General features: G+C 38.4%; 1 protein-coding gene across 1 annotated transcript in view; it reads left to right on the top strand.

The window, feature by feature from the left end:
• The window catches only part of SPEF2 (sperm flagellar 2), a 211,807-nt gene that overhangs the window by 19,433 nt on the left and 168,626 nt on the right, over nucleotides 1-23,748 (top strand). The window contains exons 3-7 of the mRNA XM_027520151.1: nucleotides 1,700-1,952; nucleotides 4,458-4,598; nucleotides 6,158-6,222; nucleotides 10,513-10,699; nucleotides 22,456-22,644. Of these exons, the coding sequence (XP_027375952.1) occupies nucleotides 1,700-1,952; nucleotides 4,458-4,598; nucleotides 6,158-6,222; nucleotides 10,513-10,699; nucleotides 22,456-22,644 (835 nt within the window). The remainder of the gene's footprint in view (nucleotides 1-1,699; nucleotides 1,953-4,457; nucleotides 4,599-6,157; nucleotides 6,223-10,512; nucleotides 10,700-22,455; nucleotides 22,645-23,748) is intronic.

Raw genomic sequence — 23,748 nt, 5'->3', positions numbered from 1 at the left:
GCATATATGTGGAATCTAGACCTGGAGAAGGGAATGGAAACCTACTCCAGTATTCTCGCCTGGAGAGTTCCATGGACAGAGAAGCCTGGTGGCCTACAGTCCCAGCAACTAACAGACACACACATACACACACACATACGTGCGCACGCACAGAATCTAGAAAGATACTGATGAACCTATCTACAGAGCAGCAATGGAGATGCAGACATAGAGAACAGACTTTTGGACATAGTGGAGGAGAGAGAAGGTGGGATAATCTGAAAAAGTAGCATTGAAGTATATACATTACCATATGTAAAGTAGATAGCCAGTAAGAATCTGCTGTACGACACAGGGAACCCAAAGCCGATGATTTGTGACAACCTAGAGGGCTGGGATGCAGAGGGAGGTGGGGGGAGGTTTTAGAGGGAAAGGACACATGTATACCTATGGCTGGTTCTTGTTGATGTGTGGCAGATACCATCACAATATTGTAAAGTTATTATCCTCCAATTAAACATAAAATTTTAAAAGTTTAAGTGCTAAGTGATCTCTTTCAGCTTCTGAAAATTCATCAGAGGCCATCGTATCTTCCCCAAATAGTTTTATAGTCTAAAATAAAGTTATTGAGTGAGTAACCCTATAATATTAGAAATTCTGCCAACTCCCTCTGTTCTAAGGTATCCTCTTTTTTCAGGGAGAAGATGGGACTTTGACTTATATTCAAGTATATTCAGTATATTTTTTTCTATCAAAGAATGTCACTGATGTTTGAAAGTTAAAGTAAGGAGAAAATGTGCCAGTGGATAAAATTGACATTTGCATCCAGTTTGAACATACGAGAGGCACAAAAGTTGAAAATGCATCTAACATCTTTTTGCTTTTATTCTGCTGCTGTATCCATAGGCTTATTGATGGCCCTTGGTCATTTGAGACCTTTATTACAACAGTTGCATTAATTTATCACTACTTACTACACTTATTTTCCTGCTATGAACTGCTAAAGGACAGGGTGTCTTATTCATCTTTGTAAGACCTTAATAATTTTATAAACATTTATTAAATTAAATAAGTTATTGGTATAGTTGGGAGAGTAAATTAATAATGAATTAATGAGTTCTTCTAAAATGTGAGCCTCATTTGATAATAGATGATTCAACAATACATATATTTTAGAAAGTCTTTAGTGATTTTTGAAGAAGTAATATAAACTATACAGTGATGACCTCATGACTCATCTAGTTGTATGGCTAATATTGTGTAACTATTTCTGATAATGCCTGAGAGGATAAAGGTGAGAGTCATCACTTTCAGTCATCACTGAAAATAAGGTTATTTTCATGTGATACCAATTTAAGAAATGGATATTTAAAGTGAAGTTTTGTCTTCTGAGTAAAATATTTTCCAAAACTACAGTTAAGTTTTTCCATTTCGAAGAAGGCATTTAGGTATGTTTTTGTACTGACTTCCTGTAGAAATTCTAGTATCTATTTAAGTAGAAGAGTATACGAAAGTAATCAGTTTTAGTTTAGCCAATCAAGAGAAATAAATGCATGGAGCTAGGGCAATAGACAAAATCTCAATCTGTCTAGAGGATTAAGTGGTTTTTGCAAGGACTGATACATTTAAAAGAACATGGTATTTGGTTATGAAAATCCTCTGATATTTGTTGTTTGCTTTTAACTCAATGTCTTATTATGTGAAATATTTTAATGCCTAGGATTTCCAGTGCCAGACTTAACAATTTTTCTCGCTTGGAGCCCACACTTCACCTTTTGGGTGTGCAATTTGATCAGAATGTGGCCCACAATATCATCACAGAGAAGCCTGGGGCTGCCACGAAACTCTTATATCAGCTGTACATTGCTCTCCAGAGGAAAAAGAAAGGTGTTCAGACTGGAGTGGAAATGCCAACTGTGCAGCCCCTGATGAGCACAAAAGTTCAAAACATGAAAAGCGAGGCTTTTCGAGATGTAAGTACATAAAGAAAAATTATAAACATATCAGAATATAAAGCTTCCTGAAGAGACACGGCAAAGATGTTGCATTTTCAAAGAAGCCCCTTAAAGCATGTATGTCCCTGATTATGTTATTGTCCCTATTCAGGTTTTATCTTTTCTTTCCATTTATTCATTGTTGATGCCTCCCTCCATCCTATCCACTAATCGCCAGTAACTTATCAATTTCTGTTTGCTCCTAGTTCCTTGTGCGTCTTAGGCCTGCTCTTTTTCTTCTATACCCCTGTCGTATCCACTCAGATCTCCTGCTGCAACCTATGAATGAATCTCTGATCTTCAGGCTTGTCTCCTAGAGTTTAATCAACTGCTAGGAGAATCTACCCTCAATTCCACTTTTGTTGGCTGCTTCTTCTCAGAAACCTGCTATTCTACAAATATGTTGTGTTTTGTTAGTTGCTCAGTTGTGTCCAACTCTGCAACCCCATGGACTGTAGCCTGCCAAGCTCTTCTATCTGTAGAATTCTCCAGGCAAGAATACTGGAGTGCATTGCCATTTCCTTCTCCAGAGGAGCTTCTCAACCCAGGAATTGAACCTGGATCTCCTGCATTGCAGGCAGATTCTTTACCATCTGAGCCACCTGGGAAGCTATTCTACAAATATCTTGCCCCTTGATTTGACTAGCATTCAAATTTTTTCACTGAACAGTCTCAACCTGTCTTTCTGTATCTTTTCATAACCCTCAGCATTGTCTTTCTTCTGTTATTCCACTGGCAGCCTGTCATTGAATGCTGCTGCTGCTGCTGCTAAGTCGCTTCAGTTGTGTCCGACTCTGCAACCCCATAGACAGCAGCCCACTAGGCTCCTGTGTCCCTGGGATTCTCCAGGCAAGAATACTGGAGTGGGTTGCCATTTCCTTCTCCAATGCATGAAAGTGAAAAGTGAAAGGGAAGTCACTCAGTCGTGCCCGACTCTTAGCGACCCCATGGACTACAGCCTACCAGGCTCCTCTGTCCATGGGATTTTCCAGGCAAGAGTACTGGAGTGGGGTGCCATTGCCTTCTCCGTGTCATTGAATAGGACTCATTTATTTCTGCTCTTCCCTCTCTTGTACCCAAGCTCACTGTTCTCCTTTCCTCTCTTCCCCTAAACTTCCCTCCATCTATTCTGCAACCTTCCCAGTACACATAGACTCTTTCTGGGGAACTCCTAGGGCACAGGTAATTCTCACTCTTTGGTGTTAACCACCTCTTGCTGATATTATTGACTTTCATTATTTACCTGTCATATGACCTCATAAGATTTTTGGTTCCTCCAATTAAAAAAATTTGCCTAGTACAATGCTTTGAGCGTTGAAAATACTCATTAAATGTCCTTTGATTATTATTTTTAATTGAAGTATAGTTGCTTTACACTGCTGTATCAGTTTCTGCTGTACAGCAGAGTGGGTTTCCTTCCCATTTAGGTCACCACAAAGCACCAAGTAGAATTCTGTGTGCTATACAGTAGGTTCATAGTGGTGTATATATGTCAATTGCAGTCTCTCAATTCATTCATATGTTTGTTCTCAACATCCGTGCGTCTATTTCTGCTTTGCAAATAAGATCATCTTTACCATTTTTCGAGATTCCACATATATGCATTAATGCATAACATTTTTTTCTTTCTGACTTACTTCACTATGTATGACAGTCTCCAGATCCATTTAAATCTCTGCAGATGACACAATTTTGTTCTTTTCTTATGACTGAGTAATATTTCATTGTATATATTGATACATAACACATCTTCTTTATCCATTCCTTTGTTGATGGACATTTTGGTTGCTTCCATGTACTGGCTGTTGTAAATAGTGCTGCAGTGAACATTGGAGTGCGTGGTTTTCTCTGGATCATGCCCAGCAGTAGATTGCTGCGTCATATGGTAGTCCTATTTTAGTATTTTGAGGAACCTCCATGTTGTTCTCCATAGTGGCTGTGCCAATTTACATTCCCACCAACAGTGTAAGAAGGTTTCCTTTTCTCCACACCCTCTCCAGCATTTATTGTTTTGAAACTTTTTGGTTATGGCCCTTCTGACTGTTGTGAGGTGATATTTCATTGTAGTTTTGATTTGCATTTCTCTAATAATTAAGTGATGTTGGGAGCCATCCTAGACACATGTCCCAGATTGAATTTTTTCTTTCCATGATTAGGCAGGTCATGAAGGTGGAACTGGGAAAGAATTACATTCATTTATCATATTGGGGATGCCTTTATTAGCCTTTTAGTATCACCACCCATAATGAAAATAGACACATTCCATCTGCATAATTTAGGGACTCCCAAATTGTGTTTCAATATCATACTTTTCAAAATTAGTTATTTTGATACTTCCTTCCTAATGTTACCTAGTCCGTCAGTTAATGCTGAGTTTAGAAAATTTGAATGGAAAATTTACATATCTGTGTACCTGTGAGTGTACTACATTGCATATTATTCTGATAAACTGAATAACTAAACTTATGTATATGGAATATTTAGCAACGCTTGAGCAGAAGACGACAAAATGAAATCATGGCCAAAATCCAAGCAGCTATCATACAGATTCCTAAACCCACATCAAATCGTACTCTGAAAACCCTTGATGCCCAAAAATTAATGAAAAAGAAAAAAGAGGCAGAGGTAAGAGATAATCCTTTAACATTGTGTTGTGTTTATCTTAATGAAAGGATGATCTTTCCCTAAGAGAGAAACTTCCCTGAACTTCCTACTTCCTTTTCAAATTACGTCTGGCATTGTCCCTTCTCACTTAAAACACCTGCACTGCATGCATGTCCAATCCATCTTAGTCCATTATTTGTTTAGAAACAGAGAATATAGATTTAGGATATGGATGACAAACTGCTGTTAAATGAGAATACCTGTGTGGACTCTTATGTGGTGGATTCTGTGATCACTAGCAAACTGTGCCAGAGTGGGTGCTGTTGTGATGGGTCATGACACCCATGTATACAACAGGGGCCAGTCTAGGTACCCAAAATACCATGTATGTGCCATTGCTACTATTTGCTTTTCCTGGATACTTCCTCCCCATGTTGCACTGTCTTTCTATGAATCCTAGAAATGTTAAGCAATTTACTTGCTCTCATTATATTTAGATTTAAGATATACTATTGATAATTATATCTTATTACTTAGACTTATCAGTCATCCATATAGGATACGATCTCATTATATTTCATGGGGGAGCCGTACTATCTGTACATTTTGATACTAATTCCTGTAATCTATACTTCACGCTGCTATAATGATTGTTAGTGATATTCTCCCCTTTAACTTAAGATAATAGCTACCATTTATTCATCATCTGCTGTATGTCAGGCTGTGGGTTGGCCACTTCTCATTGTCTTGAATTTGTATTGCTTTCCCCATTTTTTTGGATAAGGAAACTGAGGCTCAGAAAATTGGCATGTTTTACCCAAGTTCACAATGCTGATAAAGCAAAGATTGGCAGATCACTCTGAAGTCTAAATCCATTGCATTTTATTTTAACTCACACTTAATTTTTAATATTAAAATCCTATAGTCAGAGTCTAAAAATGTTACCCACAGAGGCTTTTTTCTGACCCCATTTTAGTAAAAATATTTAATTCTTATGTTTCCTTGAGTTGATTAAAGTTTATGAAAAAGGATTTGCAGTAGGCAGATCAGCTAAAATTAACTTTCCAACAGCAAATTAATAGTACATATAGGAGTACAAAAGAAATGTTTAAAACACCCAAGATAATTTTTGAAGAAATATTTATATCCTAAAAATGCTTCAGTTCAGTTCAGTTGCTCAGTCGTGTCCGACTCTTTGCAACCCCATGAACTGCAGCATGCCAGGCCTTCCTGTCCATCACCAACTCCCGGAGTTATTCTCATTTAAAATAATTGTAATTAAAAGTGCACATCCTAACTTTTTGATAATCTTTTTTCCTATTAAATGCCTTTTGATGTACTTGTCAGAGCTAGAATTGTGCACTGAATAATTCAGATTAGGCAATTTTCACCTTCTTTTAGGTAACTTTAGCCTACACTAAAAGTAACAAATTGGAATAGAAGAATATTCTAGAATATATAGAAATCCTAACTAGCTTGAATTATTAGTACATATCACTTTTAATAAATTTGAATGAAAGTGATAAATGAAAAAGTTTCAATATATTTAGAGGTAAAAAATTGATGAATTTTCTTTAAAGGATGTGGCCAATGAAATTAAGAAGTTTGAAGCATTAATAAAAAAGGATCTCCAGGCAAAAGAAAGGTGAGTTAAAATTATTTTAATAATCAAAAATTTGATTTTTATTTTAAAAAGTTCATTTTACTTTAACTTTTGAATATTTAGAAGCAATTTACCTGAAATAGCTATTCCAAGGATGTTTTCACTTTGTAAAGTCTTCATTGAGAGAGTATATTAAGGAAGATAAATGAGATAAAATTCAGATTAGTTGTTCATTAACGATTTTGTAAATATCAAGAAGGCAAGTGGCTATTATGGTTTGTGAGGTTAATTTTTTTTTCTATGCTATACTTATCACACATACTATTTAAACATTCACTAACATTTTTCCAAGTTACTATCCGTTTACATTTTTCACCGCACTGCCTTTATTAGACTCTAGCTGCTCTCACCTTGCATCCTCAGCATTCAGCACAGGGACCAGCAATAAAGAACTGCTGAATGAGTGTCAACAAAATATCACTAAGAGTTTCAGTGGGTTCTTTACAGAAAGCGCCTGGTTAATGGGCTTCTTTTGCCTAAAGATAAAGATCTTCTCCACTTTTGTTTCCTATCAGGGGTCACTGACTCACAGAAAACAACTAACGAGGGACTGCACATATAGAAGCAGCTTGAATTCTTCTGCATTTGTTCATGGAAACTATCCAAAGTCTACTCATTTACATTTTATAGAATAGGAAATAAATCTCCGTTAAGGAAGAAAAATAGACACAAATTATATACTTCAGTTCCATATTAATATTTCTGAAGAAAGGGAATAGAGTCAAATGAAGTGGAATAAGACTAAGCTGAAAGAAGAAATGGTGAGGAAGTCGGGTGTGAATGAAAATGAAGCAGAATGCGGAATGTATGTGTTAACTGCCTTTCCTCCTTCCTTCTGCAGAAACTCCTGATGCCCTACTCTAAGCCCTGCTCATGTTTATCTGTGCTTCCCTGACTCCTAAAATAACCACAGCCCAAGCCTACTCTCCCCTGCAGCTGCCATCTGAACCCCTCCACACCCTCCCTGACCTTGGCCCATGAAATCACTCCATTTCTTTCAATTCTTTCACTCATCTTACCAGTCTCATGCTCGGGAGTGACAAACGGATGGTGTCTACCAAAATGACCATCTTAAAATATTGAAATACTTTTAGTGAATGGCATTCTCTGTAGCTCTACCTTCTACTCCTTTCTTGGGACCCCTTGATTTCCACACAGTTAACAAACCAGGATTAACACCAATATGCCAACATCTTCCACTCCCTACATCAGCATCTATTTGGGTTAATTAGTGTCATCACCATGTCAGTGGTTAAATATTTGAAAGATCACACCCGCACAAACATTCACTCTAATCTTCACTGCTTTCCCAGCCTGTTCTGAATTTAGACCTCTAAGGTAGCTTTGAAACCTGGAAACCAGAGGGGTTGAATTAGATGGGTGTATTCTTCTCTCCGGAGAAGGCAATGGCACCCACTCCAGTACTCTTGCCTGGAAAATCCCATGGACGGAAGAGCCCGGTGGGCTGCAGTCCATGGGGTCACTAAGAGTCGGACACGACTGAGCGACTGAGCGACTTCACTTTTCACTTTCATGCATTGGAGAAGGAAATGGCAACCCACTCCAGTGTTCTTGCCTGGAAAATCCCAGGGACAGGGGAGTCTGGTGAGCTGCCGTCTATGGGGTCACACAGAGTCAGACACGACTGAAGCAGCAGCAGCAGCAGCATTTTTCTCTCTCTTGTAACAGAAATCAGAATGTAAGCAGCCAAGGGTATGTGTTGTTGCCCCAAGGTTATCAAGGACTGAATCTTCCCTTTCGTTCCACTGTCCTGAAATGTGGCTTTTGTCTTTAGACTCACATTCACAATGTAAGATAGCTTCTAGGCCCCTGGCCATTTGGCCCATGTTCCAATATCAGGAAGGAGGACAGGCAAAAAGTGCATGCTAATTTGCTTCAGTCACGTCTGACTCTTTGCAACCCCATGGACTGCACCCCGCCAGGCTCCTCTGTCCATGGGATTCTCCAGGCAAGAATACTGGATAGGGTGGCCATGTCCTCCTCCAGGGGATCTTTCTGACCCAGGGATTGAACCCACATCTCATTATGTTTCTTGCATTGGCAGGTGGGTTCTTTACCACTAGCACCACCTAGGAAGCCCCAGGCATAAAGTGGGTATCTCTAATCTAAAATAGTTCTTTATACCAGCCTTCCCAGAATGCCCACGTAACATTTCTGCATACACCTTACTGGCCAGAATTCAGTTACATGGCCATAATCTAGCAGAATGGGAGACTGGGAATTGTAGTCTTCATCTGAGTATGTTGTTTCCCTGAATAAAACTGGGGCTCTGCTTTGAAGGAAAAGGGAGGGAAATGGCAGTGTTTATCTCAAGTCCTTTCTCTGCAGAAACCCCCACTTGGTCTTGCCAGAGATTTACCACCAGGGCCCATGAGATATGGACATGCTTACTTCTCAGAGCAGAAGGATAGGGCCTGGGGTCCCTGGAGTCCCTGGATCGGTCACCTCTGAATGTGAGCAGCCCCAGCGGTGACTCCAAATCCCTTCCAGTACACTTCACAAAGGGCATTTCCTCTGATGGACCCCCAGATAAAAAAATGCTAGGAGGTACTGGCCTAGAGCAAACTTTTAAAGAAACAAAAAAGCTATGGTACAATATGGCCTTTCTTAATCCCTGTTATTGACCACTATTTCTTTAGTTATTCTGAATCCTTAGCTTAGAATCAAGCATGTTCTGGACTCTTCCAGAAATTTCACACTACTTGATGGCAAAAAGCACTAAAATCATCTTTTAGGGTGACCTAAGGAGCAATTTCTGCAGCTGCCTCTTTCAAAGCCTGCTCCCAATACACTTTTTCATGGATGTCACTTCAAAGCCTGTCGTTTCTTTTATTAAAGGATGAAATGAATACTCAGTGAGAGCAATGCAAGAACAACCATTGCTGCTTTTCCCTCACGTATACTCTTTATTTTTTAAAACAAATAGTAAATGCCACCTGCTTTTTTGTTCTTTGTTTCTTTTCTGAGGCTGTTGGCTGCTGTAACTTGACATTTCGAGTCATAGATTTACGTTAGTTTCCTTCTAACAACTGCTTTTTAACACACACATGAATTTAACCAAGGTTCCTATCACTAATAATTCACACTCATACAAGTACTAACTCTATGGCGGCTTGGCAAACAGATATAAAGTAAACATAATTATTGCCCTCAAGAAACCCACATCACATAAAATGAATATTTATTCAAGAAAATATCATGTAACTTTCTTCAGGCCTTGATTGGCATAAGACAGAAGATGGGTATATGTATGGTTGGATAGACTGATTGCTGAACAAAGGAGAATCAATATCTTAAGTATATTGGTAGCAGCCAAACACAATGTTGAGGGAGACCTATTAACCCATGCTCAGTGTAAGGCAGACTCTTAAACATCACATTTAAGTAAAAATATAATAAGAATTTTGATGAAGGATCTAAAAAAGTTATGCTACACTTTCATAAATTCATATTAATTTCATTAATTAATATTCATAAGAATTATACTAAATCTTAGTAAATAAAGTTAAAATTTGTCTTTGATCTTCCTGAGGCTTTGCTAGCTACACAATTTCTGCTGAACGACTCTCAGTTGACAGAATACAATCAAAGGTTGAGCACCTGCTGATAAAATAACCAGAATTTCAGTGTGTAATTTTTTTGAAATTGTATTATACTTGTATAGTGCTTCATAGCATATGATTTGAAATTTAGCAAACATCATCTACATGTCAGTACTGTGAGGCATGGGTACATAGAAAAGTAAAAATAGTATACTTTTCTTTGCTCAGAGTTCAGCTGGAAGCAGCAAATATAGAAATAATGAACTATAATAAAATATGATCTGTGCCATAAATATGTGATTATTAAGTAGAACTAATTATAATTTAAGAATTTTGATTCAACTATGTAAATGGGTTTGATCTTTGATTTAATAAAACTGTATGTACTCAGATTAGGAAAGAACATGTGTGATTATTACTTTGTTAAACATGAATTAACTATGCTTTCATAAAAACACTTCTGTCTGTATGAGAATTGATGACTGTTTAATCCCTGAATACCATAATAATGTTTCCCTGTCTTTTGAATAACATTATAAGTTATATTTTAAATTGAACACTGAAGTTCTAATATTTGCTTTAATGCTTGTATTAATAAATGAACAGAGCACCCAAGGGAGCCATCCCCTGAGGTCTTCCTCTATAGTCACAAGTAGTGGTGTGTGATTGAGTTGTACTTTCAAATCTAAATAAAAACTATTGTTCTTAGTGCATCCAAGACTTCTCTAGATACAGCAGGCCAGACGACCACTGATTTGTTAAACACTTATTCAGATGATGACTACATTAAAAAAATCCAAAAACGCCTTGAAGAAGATGCTTTTGCACGAGAGCAAAGGGAGAAAAGACGGCGGAGACTCTTAATGGATCAGTTAATAGCTCATGAAGCCCAAGAGGTAAGATGTGTAGTTATTGATTAAATAAAAGTCCTGGAAATTTTTACAAAATACAGTCTTTTATACACTCTTATGTATATCTTCTGTATGTGCTATGTGCTACTCTGAATCAGCGTTTCATCTTCACACCATGGCGGCAAATACACTCAGGAAAAAAACTACATACAACACTTAGCAAAGAATCTAAAATCTGGTGATGCTTATGCAGCGTTTTGAATTTACTTAATTGTACACTGAATTGTACACTTAAAAATGGTTGAAATGGTAGATTTTATATTGCATATATTTTACCACAATAAAAAATACTGACAAAATAGGAATCTAAAAGTTATGGCAACCATGTATTACTTTTAGAGGAAAAAGAGAACTTTTTGTCCCAGGTTTACTGAGGTATAATTGACAAATAAAAATTGTATATATTTAAAGTATATAATTGATGTTTTGATATATGTATGCATTGTGAAATGATTACCATAATCAAACTAATTAGCACACCCATCACCTTAACAAAAAAAAAAAGTTACCATTTGTGTGTGTGTGTTTGGTGAAAATACTTAAGATCTGCTTTTGTTCAAGTTCAACTTTTTTAGATTCCACATTTAGTAAGATTATGTAATATTTGTCTCGCTATGTCTGGCTTATTTTTCTTGGTGTAATGTTCTCCAGGTTTAAACATATTATCACAAATGATAAGATTTTCTTCTTTTTTAAGATTGATCATATTCTATATATGCATGCATGTGTACTAAGTCACTTCATTTGTGTCTGACTCTTTGTGACCCTATGGACCATAGCCCACAGTGGGTTGTCATGTCCTCCTCCAGGGGATCTTACCAACCTAGGGATTGAATCCACATCTCTTATGCCTCCTGCATTGGCAGGTAGGTTCTTTACCACTAGCGCCACCTAGAAAGCTCATTCTAGATATAAATATATACATATATATATATATTTATGTGTGTGTGTGTATATATATAAAATATTTATATATATAAAGAAAATGTGACATGCATATCTATACTCACTTAAGTGTCCATTCATCCACCAATGGACACTTAGATTGTTTCTGTATCATGGCCGTTGTGAATAGTGCTGCAGTGCACATAGGGTTGCAAACATCTCTTTGAGATACTGATTTCATCTCCTTTCATTTCCATTGGATATATACCCAGAAGTAGGATTTCAGGGTCATATGGTAATTCTATTTTTAATTTTTAAAGGAAGCACTATACTATTTTCCACAGTGGCTATACCAGCTTACATCCCAGCAACAGTTTACAAGGGTTCCATTTTCATCACATCCTTGCCAACACTTATCTCATTTTTGTTTTATGTTTTTTGATAATAGCTATTGGAAACAGTATCAGACTTTATTTTTGGGGGCTCCAAAATCACTGCAGATGGTGACTGCAGCCATGAAATTAAAAGACGCTTACTCCTTGGAAGGAAAGTTATGACCAACCTAGATAGCATATTGAAAGGCAGAGATATTACTTTGCCAACAAGGGTCCGTCTGGTCAAGGCTATGGTTTTTCCAGTGGTCATGTATGGATGTGAGAGTTGGACTGTGAAGAAGGCTGAGTGCCAAAGAATTGATGCTTTTGAACTGTGGTGTTGGAGAAGACTCTTGGGAGTCCCATGGATTGCAAGGAGATCCAACCAGTCCATTCTTAAGGAAATCATCCCTGGGATTTCTTCGGAAGGAATGATGCTAAAGCTGAGACTCCAGTACTTTGGCCACCTCATGCAAAGAGTTGACTCATTGGAAAAGACTCTAATGCTGGGAGGGATTGGGGGCAGGAGGAGAAGGGGACGACAGAGGATGAGATGGCTGGATGGCATCACTGACTCGATGGACGTGAGTCTGAGGGAACTCCAGGAGTTGGTGATGGACAGGGAGGCCTGGAGTGCTGCGATTCCTGGGATCGCAAACAATCGGACATGACTGAGCGACTGAACTGAACTGATTCTAACAGAAATTTGCAACAGTGCCCAGTTGTGGATATGACTGATGACAAAAGTAAAGTCCAATGCTGTAAAGAACAATATTGCATAGGAAACTGGAATGTTAGGTCCATAAATCAAGATACATTAGAAGTGTTCAAGCAAGAGATGACAAGAGTGACCATCAACATTTAAGCATCAGTGAACTCAAACAGACTGGAATGGGCGAATTTAATACACATGACCGTTATACCTACTACTGTGGGCAAGAATCCCTTAGAAGAAATGGAGTAGCCCTCATAGTTAAAAAAAGAGTACTTGGGTGCAAACTCAGACAGCGTGATCTCTGTTCATTTCCAAGGCAAACCATTCAATATCACATTAATGCAAGTCTATGGCCCAACCAGAAGAAGCTGAAGTTGAACGGTTCTATGAAGACCTACAAGACCTTCTAGAACTAACACCCCAAAAAGATGTCCTTTTCATCATGGGGGAATGGAATGCCAAAGTAGGAAGTCAAGAGATACCTAGAGTAACAGGCAAAATTGGCCTTGGAGTACATAATGAAGCAGGAAAAAGGCTAACAGAGTTTTGCCAAGGGAAAGCACTGGTCATAGCTAACACCCTCTTCCAACAACACAGGGGAAGACTCTACACATGGACATCACCAGATGTTCAATACAAAAATCAGATTGATTATATTCTTTGCAGCCAAAAATGGAGAAGCTGTATACAGTCAGCAAAAACAAGGCCGGGAGCTGACTATGGTTCAGATCATGAACTCCTTATTGCCAAATTCAGACTTAAACTGAAAAAAGTAGGGAGAATCACTAAACCATTGAAGTATGGCCTAAATCAAATCCCTTATGATTATACAGTGGAAGCAAGAAATAGATTCAAGGGATTAGATCTGATAGAGTGCTTGAAGAACTATGGACAGAGGTTCATGACATTGTACAGGAGGCAGTGATCAAGACCATCCCCAAGAAAAAGAAATGCAAAAAGGCAAAATAGTTGTCTGAGGAGGCATTACAAATAGCTGAGAAAAGAAGAGAAGCTAAAGGCAAAGGAAGAAAGGAAAGATATATCCATTTGAATGCAGAGTTCCAAAGAATAGAAAGGAGACATAAGAAAGCCTTCCTAAGTGATCAATGCAAAGAAATAGAGGAAAACAATAGAATGAGAAAGACTAGAGATCCCTTCAAGAAAATTAGAGATACCAAGGGAACGTTTCATGCAAAGATGGACACAATAAAATTGGACAGAAATGGTATGGACCTAACAAAAGCAGAAGATATTAGGAAGAGGTGGCAACAATACACAGAAGAACTATACAAAAAAGATCTTCGTGACCCAGATAACCACTATGGTGTGATCACTCACCTAGAGCCAGACATCCTGGAATGTGAAGTCAAGTGGGCCTTAGGAAACATGACTACGAACAAAGCTGGTGGAGATGATGGCATTCCAGTTGAGCTATTTCAAATCCTAAAAGTTGATGCTGTGAAAGTGCTGCACTCAATATGCCAGCAAATTAGGAAAACTCAGCAGTGGCCACAGGACTGGAAAAGGTCAGTTTTCATTCCAATCCCAAAGAAAGGCAATGCCGAAGAATTTTCAAACTACTGCATAGTCGCACTCATCTCACATGCTAGCAAAGTAATGCTGAAAATTATCCAACCCGGGAGTCAAAAGTATGTGAACCGTGAACTTCCATATGTTTAAGCTGGATTTACAAAAGACAGAGGAAGCATAGATCAAATTGCCAACATCTGTTGGATCATTGAAGAAGCGAGAGAATTCCAGAAAACATGTACTTCTGTTTTATTGATTATGCCAAAGTCTTTGATTGTGTAGATCACAACAAACTGTGGAAGATTCTTCCAGAGATGGGAATACCAGACCACCTTACCTGCCTCCTGAGAAATCTGTTTGCAGGTCAAGAAGCAACAGTTAGAACCAGATATGGAACAACAGACTGGTTCCAAACTGGGAAAGGAGTATCTCAAGGCCGTATATTGTCACCCTGCTTATTTAACTTATATGCAGAGTACATCATGCAAAATGCTGGGTTGGATGAGGCATAAGCTGGAATCAAGATTGCCGTGAGAAAAATCAGTAACCTCAGATACACAGATGACACCATCCTTATGGCAGAAAGTGAAGAGGAACTGAAAAGCCTCTTGGTGAAAGTGAAAGAGGAGAGTGAAAATGCTGGCTTAAAACTCAACATTCAGAAAACTAAGATCATGACATCTGGTCCCATCACTTCATGGCAAATAGATGAGGAAACAATGGAAACAGTGACAGCCTTTATTTTCTTGGGCTCCAAGATCACTGCAGATGGTGACTACAGCCATGATATTAAAAGACCCTTGCTCCTTGGAAGAAAAGCTATGATAAATATAGATAGCATATTAAAAAGCAGAAACATTACTTTACTGACAGAGGTTTGTCTTGTCAAAGCTGTGGTTTTTCTAGTAGTCATGTATGGATGTGAGAGTTGGGCTATATAGAACACAGAGCAGAGAAGAATTGATGCTTTTGAACTGTGGTGTTGGAGAAGACTCTTGAGAGTCCCTTGGACTGCAAGGAAATCCAACCAGTCCATCCTAAAGGAAATCAGTGCTGAATATTCATTGGAAGGACTTATACTGAAGCTGAAACTCCAATACTTTGGCCATCTGGTGCGAAGAACTGACTCCTTGGAAAAGACCCTGATGCTGGGAAAGATTGAAGGCAGGAGGAGAAGGGGATGACAGAGGATGAGATGGTTGGATGGCATCACTGACTCAATGGACATGAATTTGAGCAAGCTCTAGGTGTTGGTAATGGACAGGGAAGCCTGGTGTGCTGCAGTCCTTTGGGTCGCAAAGAGTTAGACACTACCTGGCAACTAAACTGATCTTACTCTAACAGATGGTTTTGATGTGCATTTTCTGATGATTAGGAGTGTTGATCACCTTTCCATATACCTGTTGGCCATTTGTTTGTCTTCTTTAGAGAAATGTCTTTTCAGGTCCTTTGACCATTTCTAAATCCGGGCGTTTGGTTTTTGGCTATCGAGTTGTTTGAGTTCCTTGTATATTTTGGATATTAGCCAACATGTATGGTTTGCAAATAGTACTCTTCCCTATCTATTTGTACTTTTGTTGCCTATGCTTTTAGGGTCAGATTAAAAAATTAATTGCCTAGACCAATGTCAAGATGTGTTTTTCCCTACATTTGCTTCTGTTAGTTTTATAGTTTTTGATCTTATGTGTAAGTCTCTAATCCGTTTTGGATTGATTTTTATACGTGGTATGAGACGAGGGTATAGTACCATTCTATTGCATGTGGATATCCAGTTTTTCCAGAACCATGTGTTATAGAGACATCTATAACATTCCTCCATTGTGTAGCCTTGGCACCCTTACTGAAAGTCAGTTGACTGCACATATGTGGATTTATTTCTGGGCTCTTTATTCTATTCCATTTTCCTATAGTTCTGTTTTTATTTCAATACCATACTATTTTGAGTACTGAAGCTTTGTAATTTATTTTGAAATCAGGAAGCTTGATATTCTTCTTACTCCAAACTGGTTTGGCTCTTTGGAGTCTTTTCTGGCTCCAAATGAATGTTAGGATTGTTTTTGTATTTCTGTGAAAATGCTATTGGAATTTGGTTAGGAATTGCATTGCATCTGTAGATCACTTTAGGTATTATGGACATTTCAATGTTATTAGTTCTTCAAATCCATGAACATCTTTTTCATTTATTCATATCTTCTTCAGCTCTTCTTATTAATGTTTTTTAGTTTTCAGTGTATAGATCTTTTGCCTCCTTGGTTGAATCTATTCTTACATATTTTTTTTAACTTTTATGCTATTGTAAATGGGATTGGTTTCTTATTTCCATTTCAGATAATTCTTTGTTAGTGTGTAGGAACAAGAATTATTTTCATATGTTTATTTTGTGTGTCCTGCAGTTTTACTGAATTTGTTTTTTGGTTCTAACATTTTTTTGTGTGAAAGTCTAGAGTTTTCTGTATGTAAAAAGCATGTCATCTGCAAACAGAGACATTTTACTTTTTCCTTTTTGATTTAGATGCCTGTTTTTTCTTTTTCTTTCCAATTTCCTTGGCTAGGATTTCCAGTACCAGTAGAAATGGTGAGAGTGGACGTCTTGTCTTATTTTTTATGTTTGAGGAATGGTGAAAACCTAAAAGCTTTTAGCATCATATTTTAGGTATGATGTTAACTGTGAGCTTATCATATATGACCTTTATTATGTTGAGTTACATTCCTTACCTAATTTGTTGAGAGTTTTTATCATGAAAGGATACTGAATTTTTTCAAGTTTTTTTTCTATATTAATTGATACTATCAAAAAGGGAGCACTTAAATGAAAACATGGAAAATTCGTTAGACCTGTCAGTTTGATCTACTCCAGTGGCCCTCAAAGTGTGGCCCTTGGACCAGCAGCATCAGCATCACCAGGAAACTTTTAGGAACGTGAATAATTAGGTCCCACCTCAGACCTTCTGAGTCAGAAACTCAAATCACAGCTCTCTGGCTTGGGGCCCATCATCTGTGTTAATAGGCCCTCCAGGTGATTTGATTCAGCTATGGATTGAGAATCACTGATCAACTCTTACATTGAACACATATTTACTGGATCTCTTCTATGCTCTGGAACTTGTCCTAGGCCTAGGATACAACAGTGAACAAGAATAACAGGAAACCTGCTCTCACAGAGCTTGCTGTTTGGGGGGGATCTGTAAACAACCAACTACATTGGAGTGTGGAGGTGCAATGAAAGTGAGGAGAGGAAAGTCCAGCTCTGGCCTGCCTCAGAGACCATTTCTAGAGTAGGAGAGCACTGAAGCATGAGGGAGGGTTGAAGTTAGACAATTGAAGATGGGAGTGGTTCTGGGTATAGGGTGAGGAGTTAGTTTCCAGCAGAGGTAGAGATGTGGAAGGTAAAGTGTGTCTTCAGAGAGAATATTGCATAGATGGCTCAGGGCTTTTAGCAAATTAAATGTTATCTGGCAGGAGTCCCCAGAGGCCAAGCCATCAGAGGCCTTATAAGCTGTAAAGAGGGACTGTGTGGATCACAATAAACTGTGGAAAATTCTTCAAGAGATGGGAATACCAGACCACCTGATCTGCCTCTTGAGAAATTTGTATGCAGGTCAGGAAGCAACAGTTAGAACTGGACATGGAACAACAGACTGGTTCCAAATAGGAAAAGGAGTACATCAAGGCTGTATATTGTCAACCTGTTTATTTAACTTATATGCAGAGTACATCATGAGAAACGCTGGACTGGAAGAAACACAAGCTGGAATCAAGATTGCTGGGAGAAATATCAATAACCTCAGATATGCAGATGACACCACCCTTATGGCAGAAAGTGAAGAGGAACTCAAAAGCCTATTGATGAAAGTGAAAGAGGAGAGTGAAAAAGTTGGCTTAAGCTCAACGTTCAGAAAATGAAGATGATGGCATCCGGTCCCACCACTTCATGGGAAATAGATGGGGAAACTGGAAACAGTGTCAGACTTTATTTTTCTGGGCTCCAAAATCACTGCAGATGGTGACTGCAGCCATGAAATTGAAAGACGCTTACTCCTTGGAAGGAAAGTTATGACCAACCTAGATAGCATATTCAAAAGCAGAGACATTACTTTGCCAACAAAGGTCCGTCTAGTCAAGGCTATGGTTTTTCCAGTGGTCATGTATGGATGAGAGAGTTGGACTGTGAAGAAGGCTGAGCGCCGAAGAATTGATGCTTTTGAACTGTGGTGTTGGAGAAGACTCTTGAGAGTCCCTTGGACTGCAAGGAGATCCAACCAGTCCATTCTGAAGGACATCAGCCCTGGGATTTCTTTGGAAGGAATGATGCTAAAGCTGAAACTCCAGTCCTTTGGCCACCTCATGCGAAGAGTTGACTCATTGGAAAAGACTCTGATGCTGGGAGGGATTGGGGGCAAGAGGAGAAGGGGACGACAGAGGATGAGATGGCTGGATGGCATCACTGACTCGATGGATGTGAGTCTGAGTGCACTCCGGGGAGTTGGTGAGGGACAGGGAGACCTGGCGTGCTGCGATTCATGGGGTTGCAAAGAGTCGGACACGACTGAGCGACTGATCTGATCTGATCTGATCCTGAGTGCAAAGGGGAACAAGAGTGACAGGCCAGACTGACATTTAGGAAGGTCAGTCTGGCCTCACTTTTAAAAATAGATGACAGGAGGATGACCAAGTTATAGCTGTTTCTGTAATCCAGGTAAGGAATTATTCCAGTTTACATTTAGAGTAGTAGCAGTAGTGATGGAAAGGAGTGGCTTCAGGAGCTATTTGAGAAGTAAAATCAATGAGAAAAACTGACTGCTTAGACATGGAGAAGTGAAAAGTGGGATGAGCAGCCAGGTGTCTGGCGTGGGCAGCCGAGTGCATGGAGGAGTCGTTAGCTATGATACAGAAGATGGTAAGAACAGACGGGGAGGAAGGTGATTCAGGTTGTGAATGTAAGTAGGACAAATCTGTGTGTCTGAAATATGAAGGGCCATTTGAAGGCACTTCTTTTATTCACCTAATTACATCTATCTGGTCTACTCAGTGGTGTTCTGTTAACTGAAGAGAAATCCAGGCTTCTTAGACATATGAAGAAGTAATACTGTTTATCCAGTATCAGAGTCACTCTGATAAAGTCACTCCTTTTTCAGTGAAAAATTCAAAGAATAACTCTGCCATCTCTTTGTGCTGAAAGGTAATTTCTTACTTTGAATTCACATTTATTAATATTTTTGCTCAGCCAGCTTGATAGTCACTCTTTTCATTAGATGAATTACAGGTTATGAAAATTCGATGATTAAAAAGTAGCTTTTAAAATAACTACCTATTTCACATTTCATTAACGAGCAGTGAGATTTTGAACACATTTTCATTTATATTATAAAACAGCTGTGTGTTGGCTGCTAGGTTTTTTCTTTCTACTTTTTTGCTTGTAATTCAGGACTGACATTTACTTAGAAAATGTTACTTAGAGATATTACTTAGAAAACTGGGTGAATAAATGCTTTCTGGCTTCCGTCACTTTCTACCAGAATGTTCACAGCTTCGATTTTTTCAGTCTCTAGCTAGAGATCTGTTCAGGGATCTAGCAACCTAAGGGACACTGAATAAAGTTGGTTCTCTGACTAATATTTCCACTAAAAAAACTCCATCTCTGTGCTGCTTCTTCTCTGTGTTTGGTGAAGCCACTGTCCTCCAAGAGAGCTACTCGGACATATTTAGAGAATTAAAGCAATGATATGCACCAGAGTTAGCTCCTAGCTCCAACTCATGGGAAAGGCAGAGGTCGTGACAATCAAACTGAGCATGTTTTGGATTGTGTATATGTATAAATCTTCCCCAAATATAATTATATATAGTTAAAAGAGAAATGTGACTTCTATTATTTTCTATTTTATTCATTGCAGATATAGACTATTTCATGTACATTATGGGTTAAACACACATCTATAGGCTTCCCTGAACACCTAAGCATAACATATTTTCTTTCTGTGAGAAAATGTGTCCCAAATTCTAATGAAATTTTGAGGAAAAGTCCATACATAAAACATGAACTACTTGTACAATGGAACAAAAAAATCTTTTCCACTCAACTGTTTAGTACAAGTCCTAATACAGTTGACGGTTCTTCATACTGAAGCTTTATATATGTAACATTGACTCAGCCATTCAACAGTAATTTTGCTTTCCTTTTCAATCACAATATGTTGTCATCTAAGCAATAGCCAAGACCTATCTAACCAGCCCAGTTTTTATAAGGATCAGAATGACCAGCTCTCATCTCAACAACCAAATTGCCTTGCCATATAAACACAGCCAAATATATTCCACATTAATACTCCACATTAAGTATAGAATTCACTTGGAATAATAAATCAAGGCTATACTTTTAATAAATATGGCTTTGACTGTGCCATCACAAACCACCCCCAAATGTGGTAGATAACTTGGGCAGGGATCAGCTGTATGCCTTTGCTGGTCTTACTTGTCCTGTCTCAGAGGCTGGTTGAGGCTGACTGACTTGGGAGAGTTTCATCAGTTCCAACTGAGAAGGCTGGTATCTCTCCATCTATGGTTTCTCATTTTTTAACTGAGCAGAAAATATGGTAACAGTTGCAGAGGTCACAGGAGAATTAATTCAGGCCCCAAGTGTTTTGTTTCATTTTATTTTGTGTTCACTAATGTCCCATTGGCCAGTTCAAGTCAGAGGCCACCCCTTACCCATTTAAGAAGTGGCGAAATAGATTCTGCTTTTTGATGGGAATATCTGCAGGATAGCACTGCAAGGCTATGGATGAAGAAAGATGAAGAACCTATAGTCGTTTTTACATTCTGCCTGACCTCCACTGGCAACACAGGCAACAAATTATTAACGTTAAAACTTCTAGAATGTTATAACTAGATGAAACAGGTTTCAAAGTTGTTCATGATTTTATTTTTTATTTGATATGTTACTAATAGAAAAAAAATTTATGTTTATTTTCAATTGAACTTTTATTTAATCTACATTTTTATATAGTTCCCAAGTTCAAGTTTTGCTACTTTCCATAGAGTGTTGTTGTTTGTATCTTGATTCTGAAAATATATATAGTATTTCTCCCTTAATCTGAAACACTGTCGTTAGTGATGCCAGATTTTATTCCTAAACAACTGGATTGAAAGTGAAAGAGTTAGTTGCTCAGTTGTGTCTGACTCTTTGTGATCCCATGGATTGCACCCACCAGGCTCCTCTGTCCATGGAATTCTCCAGACAAGAATACTGGAGTAGGTTGCCATTCCCTTCTCCAGGGGATCTTCCCAACCCAGGGATTGAACCCAGGTCTCCTGCTTTACAGGCAGATTCTTTACCATCTAGTGTTAAATAGACAACTGACATGTAGATGTTCTTCCAAGTCTTCTCCCTGGAGAAGTTTAATTACCTCCTCCTTCCACATGGTGTCTCTGTTTAGACAGACTGAGAGAACTTAAAGATGCCTTGGAGACCATCTTCTACCCAAACCCCTCATTTCACCTGTCAAGAAATACTCCCTGAAAATCCAAGGTACTTGCCCAAGGCCACACAGCCAGTCAATGGTAGAGGTGGAGCTGCAGTGACCAAGGCCTCCGATTGCCAGTTTAATGCTTCTTCCACTGTTAATGCTTGTTCCCCTTCTTTCTCTTAAAATAGCCAAGGGACGAGTGCATCTAGTTTCTCTCTCAGGTTACAACCACTCTCAGGTTTTCTAAGGTAAACTGTAGGTCATTTCCTCTTAGCCTCTTCTCCAGTCTCCCCATCTTATCACGTAGAAATTGAGATGGCCCTGCCAGGAACTTATCAGATCTGCCATTCTCAGCCAGACAATGTCTGCATTTGTCTTTATCACTAATATTTATATTGAGCGCATAGAGCACAATTCCAAGTTTCTGAAAACATACTTAAAATTTGAGAGTTAGCCTTTGTTTATAAAACCTTGAAAACAATTACCTAAATTATTTTTGATCAGATTTTAAAGGAAGTAATCATCATTTAAGATGACTGAGTTGCAAGACCATATGCTTCTGGATACCAAAATTATATAACCCTTGGTGGAAATTTTCATTTTTATAGCTTGAATTTTTTGCCATGTTTGACTTGAAATCAAATGGCAAAAACTGATGCAGGTGAATACTATGCCTTTTACACATAATGTATGTGTAAGCTTCTCAGCTCAGTGGGCTGAGCAAAAGTGGACATGGCCTTGACAAATGACTGGCTTTTGCAATGGTGCTTCCAGGAGGCTTATCGGGAGGAGCAGTTGATCAACCGGCTGATGCGACAGTCCCAGCAGGAACGCAGGATCGCTGTGCAGCTCATGCATGTTCGGCACGAAAAGGAAGTTTTGTGGCAAAACAGAATTTTCAGAGAAAAACAATATGAGGAAAGACGGCTTAAAGACTTCCAGGATGCTCTTGATCGAGAAGCGGTAAACAATACCTCTCTTAGCAATCCTTCTAAGGTTTCTTTTGATCCTTTCTACCGCGTCAAGGTAAACAGGTCTCCATTTAGGTGCCAATCATTTCACGAGTCAGTTTTTTTATATGATCTCTCTATTATCTGCCTGTTTTTACTTTTGTACAGCTACACCAACAGTGCACATCCACATACTATGCTCTCTCCCTTCAGTCTTGATTCTTCAAATATTTCACACTCACCACCAGTCCTTGTGTCCACGTCTCTCTGATCTTTTTGGTTGTCTGAAGGTCTCCAGTAGATTCTTCAAGAACTGCTCATGGGAACACTATTCCCTGAGTGCTTGTGTATTGATAACAATATGTGCCTTTTATACGAGTCAGTTTTGCCCTGTATAAAATCCTTAGTTCACATTTTCTACCTTTGACTATCTTAAACACTTTATTCCATTTTCTTCAGGTATTAAGTGTTGCTGTCCAAAAAAAACAAACAAAAAAAAAAAAAACCAGATAATCTAAGTTTCATCTCCTTGAGTCATTACTGTTGTTTTTTAGATGCATAAAGGACTTTCTTTTTCTTTAAAATCCACTAAGTTTACTGGGATGTTATTAGTGTTCATTATTCTAGATGGATACTCTTCTCAGGAAATGGGAGCATTTTCAAGCTGCCTCCTTTTTATAAGATACCATGAGTCTTTAATAAGCAATACCTTGCTTTCTGGTAAAACAAGATTTCCCAGGCCCATATTGTAGTCTTTTTTCCTCAGAACTAGAACAAGCCATTTTTACTGGGGACCCTGGTTCAATGTAGTTGAGAATGGTTACAGAGCCAAGATATGGGTGCCAGGTATGCTCTTGGCCAACGTGTATCATTGTGTTGAGGTCCTCTATAGCTCTGAAAGTCAAAGTATCTAATCTTTTAGTTATTTGATATATTAGCATCTTCCTTATTTTTATATGTATTACAGTTTTAATAACCAAAATAGATTTATATTATCAAGGGATTTATATGGATCACTTCTTATCTTTTTCCTATTGAGGTTGTTTCAAATTTATACAATCCATTCATCCAGATTTGATTGAAGAAGTATAAAACTTATATGGGAAGCATTTTAGAG

Source organism: Bos indicus x Bos taurus, chromosome 20, assembly GCF_003369695.1.
Source record: "Bos indicus x Bos taurus breed Angus x Brahman F1 hybrid chromosome 20, Bos_hybrid_MaternalHap_v2.0, whole genome shotgun sequence".
NCBI classification, from domain to species: domain Eukaryota; kingdom Metazoa; phylum Chordata; class Mammalia; order Artiodactyla; family Bovidae; genus Bos; species Bos indicus x Bos taurus.
This window is presented reverse-complemented; position numbering and strand designations above follow the sequence as displayed.